Genomic DNA, 7,011 nt, shown 5'->3' with positions numbered 1-7,011 from the left:
ATTTCATGTTCAGTATAAAATGATTTCCTACACCCAGGTCCAGGTGCACCCAGACCAGACCCCTTATTCAAAAAAAGAATGACAAAATCTATGGTAACCAGTAAGGGCTTCAGAAACATGGCGCCAACTGCATCGCTAAACCTCCGTAAACGGACGGTCACATGACACGGTGAAGTCAGTGTCATGTGACCGTGATGTCATGAAGGTCCTGCTAGACGATGAGAACTACTGAGAGAAGCACACGCCTGTGATTCCATAACCCGGCATGTCTGTCCCGGTGGATAGAGGGCAGCAGGGACCCGCGGGTGAGCTGCGCGGGAAAACGTTAGGGGAACTCACCGAGATCCTGGAGCGACAGGAGAAGCTGCTGAGTAATAAGTATGAGGTCTCCATGGCCGGCTACATGTACATGGCGGGCACGGCTCATAGTGTCAGTGTGCGAACCTTCCCTGTGTGATGCGGCTGTTTCATCATCAGCAGTCACTGTACTGCAAACTCCTTTTTACACACACACACACACACACACACACACACACACACACACACACACACACACACTATGTGTATATATGTATATATATATACATATGTATGTGTGTGTGTATATATATATATATATACACACACACACACACACCTCCCAACTTTTGAGAAGCCCAAGGAGGGACAGTGTTAGCGCATGCTTTGCCCACTGTTGGAAATTTACACTAAGCGCACTTTCACACTAGCGTTATTCTTTTCCGGGGCTGAGTTCCATCCTAGGGGCTCAATACTGGAAAAGTAATCCATTCAGGATGCATCAGGATGTCTTCAGTAAAGTCTTTTTGACTGATCAGGCAAAAGATAAAACCGCAGCATGCTACGGTTTTATCTCCGGCCCAAAAAAAAACTGAACACTTGCCAGATTTTTTTTCCCATAGGAATGTATTAGTGCCGGAAGACCGGTAAAAATGTGAAAAAAAAAAATCTAAACAGATCCGTTTGTCCGTATGACAAACGGACAGATGGATCCATTCTTGCAATGCATTTTTAAAACGCATCAGGATCCTGATCAGTCTTACTAATGCCATCAGTTGGCATACGTTTTGCCAGATCCGGCAGGCAGTTCCGGCGACGGAACTTCCTGACGGATTCCTCTGCCGCAAGTGTGAAAGTAGCCTAAGCCTTTCCTATAGCACCACTGCCTATCTGTACACACCCAGGCCTGCCCAGTCCCCTTAGTGCCTGCTTACACTAGCTGTGCCCTCAGTAATGTCCCATTAATGCCCCCTCACAGTAGGAGTGCCCTGTTATTGTCCCCACAGTTAGACCCCTTTACGGTCTTAGATATGCCCCCTTCACAGTAGTTATGGTCAGATATGTTCCCCTTTCAGAGGAAGTAAAAGAAAAACCCAGTAAATTCCTAGTTCCTCCGAAGCTGGCGCACCCCAGCAGCTGTACGATGCGCTGCTGGTCTGTGGAGGAGGAGCACAGAGGCTGATTCCCAGCTCCTCCTCCACAGACCAGCAGTGTGATGTGTGACAGTGCATCATGGTGAAGCGGGGAGCGGACGGCTCCCTGCTTCACCATTACAATCGACTGTCTGTGTCCTATGGACACAGAGACAGCTGAGAGCGGGACATACCTCAGCCATTCCGGGACCACGGCACAGCCACCGCAATCCAGGACGGTTGGGAGGTATGCTCCCTCACATTACTAGTGCTCCCCTCACAACAGTGAAGCCTCTGTAGCTTCCTAAAAATACATTCACCTATCCTTGTTCCCCCAGTGAATGGAGCACATCATCCCCCGGACCGTATTCTTTCCTGCTCAACAGGAGCGATGCTTGCGGGGGAGAGCGCAGGCCAGCGAGCAGGGAGATGACTGTGTGCCGGTTATCACCCTCAACTTGTAATGTCACATGACGGGCACCATGAATCCTCAGATGCCAAGGCTACTGATAAGCCCAGCTCCTGCCCTGACACGTAATATTAGAACAGAGGGTTCAGCCTGTGTAGCCTAGAGAGGTGGAGTGATATTTCGGCTCTAGTGTAAATATACAGGGCTCTATTGTAAGCCTAGCGATTAGATAATGTGATGGTGGATAGAGATTGCATTACTGTGTGTTTGTAATATTTGATTCGTCATCATTGCTAAATATAATGACTTTATTATTAACCCAGAAAAATGCTGGTGGGGCAGTGCGGTCGTCCAGTGTGCCCTATTTGCCAGCGCGTTTCCTACACTTTGCTGGGGGTAGAGAGAGCGCCTATACAAATGGGCAATTCTACACAACAGCGTGAAAACGCCTGCCAAAGACACCAGGATAGTCAAAATAGGTCACTTTGTTGGATATCACTAAAAAGAAACAATCCATAAAAAAGTGATAATCACTTGCAAAGAAGGGGAGCAGCAGTGGTATACATATGCAACTAATAATCGAGAACCTCGGCTAGAGATATATACTGTATATATATATAATATACATCCGAACATCTACTAAATGTTGTAAGGGGAAAAAGAATCTCCACTAATGACATAAAAAGAGGCACAAATAATTAGAAATGACACAATACGGGCCACCAAGCTGACTCTCGCCCCAACGCACGTTTCTCATATGGCTTCTTCCGGGAGGCTATACCATGGTACCAGCTTGGTGGCCGGTATTACTTCAGATTTCTAATTATTTGTGCCTCTTTTCGTGTCATTTGTGGAGATACCTTTTCCCCTTGTAATATACGGTCAACAGACCAAAATAATCCCTTTAGGGGTCTCTAACTAATACTAAAATGTATCTTCATTCATGCTATATTAAAATCGTGATTCAATAATTCTATAAAGGAACACCTAATATTAAAACTATCAGAGTACAGTGAGGTATGATGTATATTAGATTCTCATAGACATTCAACTTTCCACTGTTGGTTGTTGCTACCAGCAACTCAGGGATATAGTCCCAGTATAGTCCCAGTCACCATTTATGTGTATATATACCTATCTCCCATGAAGGTACTTGGAGCAAAGGAACAGTTTTATGTGTTGATGTATCACTGGTTTATGACAGATATGGATAGAACTGTCACTACCTTCACATTGCAATAGAGTGTTGGCAGGGTAGGAGTTTATCATTTGTATTTGTAACCCCTCAGTCCAACTGGCCGCTTATTCACAGCGGACCGCACGTCTCTACTGTTCAAGGCTCTCAATATGTGTAGCGTATCACAATTTAGAGGTGGTTGCAACTTTTTGCAACAATTGGCAATACTTATATGGTAACCCTCTATAAGTAGGGTAGGAGTTTATAATTTTTATTGCAACAATTGGCAATACTTCTATACTCTCTTACTATCTCATCTAATACTGTTCCTATTGCTCCTTCAGTGGAAAGTTGGATGTATATGAGAATCTAATATATATATCATACCTCACTGTACTCTGTTTTAATATTAGGTGTTCCTTTATAGACTTATTGAATCACGATTTTAATATAGCATGAATAAAGATACATTTTAGTATTAGTTACAGACCCCTAAAGGGATTATTTTGGTCTGTTGACCGTATATTACATTGATTATCATATCCCGAGGGTCCCTATTAGGGCGTTAGATTTGATTCAACCTTTTCCCCTTATAACATTTAGCACACTGTTGGGATGTGTTAGATTTTTATGAATTTTTGTCTGTTTCTTTTTAGTGATATCCAATAAAAATTTTTTTTTATTATCCTGTGATCTGCCTTTCGGTTTTTCATACATTGCTGGGGGTAATTGCATTGAAAAGAATTGTGCTGACGCCAGTGCTATCACACTGCACTGTATGTTCTTTGTATGTGCAGGGAAATCTCCCATTCACCTGACAGAGGCCAGACGTGTCTTTCTACCCTTGGTTGGGTTGGTATATGTCAGCATATCTTTTCTGTGCTGTATGGATAAGTGCAACAGTGACATCGTCCGAAAGTCCAGTATTTAGTATGGGAGCCTATACCGCTGCATACCTATTTGATGCCGTCCATTAGCAACCTTACAGGGGAATGTCACTCCCATCGTTGGGGAGAGCTTTTTGTGGGTGTCCCATTCCCAGTGATTAAACCGATCTAGTGTACATTTGTTGTATGAGCCCAGTGTACACTTACAGGTATCCATGAGCACCCATTGACCTAAAGGAGTGATGCGCCTTTACAGTGGCATCTATCAGAGGTATGAATAAGGAACTCCTCCTGCCCTATACCTCAGACGTATGCAGGGTTAATGCACCCTTACACTTACAAAAGCCTGATTGTCATTCTATTGTAGTCAGTGCTAAGTGTACACATGGCCGTGTTTCCACCTCTATACAAGAAGCCATGAACTGTCAGATCAGGAAAACCTTTCCCAAAGCATAGCATGAATGTAAGGCTGCTGTAAGTAATTAAAGGGGTTGTCCCATTAAGACCACTCCTGTGGATAGGGGATAATTGTCTGACTGCTGGAGCCTCCGCTGATCTGGTCACGCACACCCCCTGCCGCTCCATTCAGCTGAGTGATTGTACTTGGCTATCTCAGGCAGCCCATAGAGTTGAATGGAGCGGTGGCGGACACACGTGTGTCTGCCGCTCCACTGAGACAGGGGGCCCGGGCCCCCGTTATTGTGATCGGTAGGGGCCTAGTGGTTGGACCCTTTCCAGTCAGACACTTAAGGGAGTTTTCTCATCTGAGACTATTGCTAGGATATGCCATCAATGTCCGATAGGTGCAGTTACCACTTCTGGGCACCTATCTTCAGAACGCAGAGAGAGCACCGCATAAACTCGGCCACCCTCCATTCACTTCTATGGGAGTTCTGAAAACAGCAGTCCTATAGAGGTGGATGTAGAGGTGGCCGTGCTCTCTCCATTCTCTTTAATGGGACTTCTGGTATTTTCAGAACTACCATAGAAATAAATAGAGAGTACGTCACTCATCCTAGTGATATGCCCCCAATCTGTATAAGATGACGCAACCCCAGTCTTAATGGGACAACCCTCTAAACAAATGAAAGGCCTTTATTTTTAGCCCTCTAGGTGTGTAACTTTACACCCTAGCTTTTTCGGCTTCTGGACTGATTCAGTGATGCTGCCTCCATCTATTATACCTTTTGTCTTTTAGGAAATTTATTGCTAAACTTCCCGACCGAGGAAAAAAGATTTCGGATTACACTGAAAAGGTCAGGACAAGTATTGCTGAACATAATCGACGGCAGAAAGCCACAGATCTCCTTTCAGCATTCAAGTCACAATTTCAGGAGCACCAATGTAATATAAGAAAGAATGCCGAGATCTCAGAAGACCGGGGAACACAAGTGTCCTCAAATGTGGGAGAGGGGGAAGAGACCTCCTCTGTTCCTGCTCATGGCAAAAGCTTAGGGTTTGCACATGAACTGGAGACAAGCAGCTCTCCCATGAAAATCACTGAAGAGACATGCTGTGATGACTCTCGCACAGATGAGAATTCAGCCGATGCTCTGGCCAATATCCTGAAGGTGATCAGTATTCAAGAAAGTGGGGCCAAGGCAAGCAATGGCCCCTCAGATACTACTGTAGATGAAAAGACCAGGTCCAGCCCGGGTACCAGTGGAGCAAAGAAGTCTCATTATATTGAAGTTATAGAGAAGAGGTCAATGAGCCCAGTCCGGAGGAAGGAAAAATTCAGAACAAACAGGTATACACATATTGGGGTAGTATCGCATTCTGCCAGTTAAAATAAAAGCGCCAACTATATAATATGTGGAGGAACCAGCACTGCCCTCTGTGACATCTATGTGCTGGAATGGTCAGGGCTGGCCTTCATGAGATGACCCCTTTAAAGAGAACCTGTCAGTACAAAATGCAGAGCAATCTGTAGGCAGCATGTTATAGAGCAGGAGGAGCTGAGCAGAGTGTTTTGTAGTTTTATAGGAAAAGATTCAGTAATACTTGGCATTCCCTTTGTCAGTCACCGATTTCAGAAAGAGCAAACATATGAACTTAGGGTACTTTCACACTTGCATTGTTGGATTCCGGCAGGCAGTTCCATCTGTATGCAAACAGATACTATTTGTAGACGGATCCGGATGCGGATCTGTCTCACAAATGCATTTCAATACCGGATCCGTCTCTCCGGTTGTCATCCGGAAAAACTGATCCGGTACTTATCTTTATCACATTTTTAAAGGTCTGCGCATGCGCAGACCGCAAAACCGGATCCGTTTTTCCGGAACACTTGGGGCCGGATCTGGCATGAATGCATGTCAATGGAAAATAATGCAGCATTCCGGCAAGTGTTCCGGAATTTTGGACTGAGAAAAACCGCAGCATGCTGCGGTATTTTCTCCGTCCAAAAACCGTACAGTGACTGAACTCAAGACATCCTGACGCATACTGAACGGATTGCTCTCCATTCAGAATGCATTAGGATATAAATGATCAGTTTTTTTCCGGTATTGAGCCCCTAGGACGGAACTCAATACCGGAATAGTTTAACGCAAGTGTGAAAGTACCCTTATATACAGTCATGGCCGTAAATGTTGGCAGCCCTGAAATTTTTCAAGAAAATGAACTGTTTCTTACAGAAAAGTATTGCAGTAACACATGTTTTGCTATACACATGTTTATTCCCTTTGGTGTGTATTGGAACAAATCCAAAAAAGGGAGGAAAAAAAGCAAATTGGACGTAATGTCACCAAACTCCAAAAATGGTCTGGACAAAATTATTGTCACCCTTTCAAAATTGTGGATAAATAAGATTGTTTCAAGCATGTGATGCTCCTTCAAACTCACCTGGGGCAAGTAACAGGTGTGGGCAATATAAAAATCACACATGAAAGCAGATAAAAAGGAGAGAAGTTCACTTAGGCCCCTTTCACACGGGCGAGTATTCCGCGTGGATGCGATGCGTGAGGTGAACGCATTGCACCCGCACTGAATACTGACCCATTCATTTCTATGGGGCTGTTCACATGAGCGGTGATTTTCACGCATCACTTGTGCGTTACGTGAAAATCGCAGCATGCTCTATATTCAGCGTTTTTCACGCAACAC

General features: G+C 44.5%; 1 protein-coding gene across 1 annotated transcript in view; it reads left to right on the top strand.

Annotated features, from left to right (window-relative positions):
• Positions 1–219: 219 nt before the first annotated feature.
• Positions 220–7,011, top strand: part of POLR2M (RNA polymerase II subunit M) — a 31,722-nt gene continuing 24,930 nt past the window's right edge. The window contains exons 1-2 of the mRNA XM_040413892.1: positions 220–378; positions 5,102–5,653. Coding sequence (XP_040269826.1) covers positions 266–378; positions 5,102–5,653 — 665 coding nt within the window. The 5' untranslated portion in view covers positions 220–265. The remainder of the gene's footprint in view (positions 379–5,101; positions 5,654–7,011) is intronic.

This window comes from Bufo bufo, chromosome 1, assembly GCF_905171765.1.
Source record: "Bufo bufo chromosome 1, aBufBuf1.1, whole genome shotgun sequence".
Lineage (NCBI taxonomy): Eukaryota > Metazoa > Chordata > Amphibia > Anura > Bufonidae > Bufo > Bufo bufo.
The sequence above is the reverse complement of the archived record's forward strand: the minus strand, read 5'-3'. Positions and strand labels throughout refer to the sequence as shown.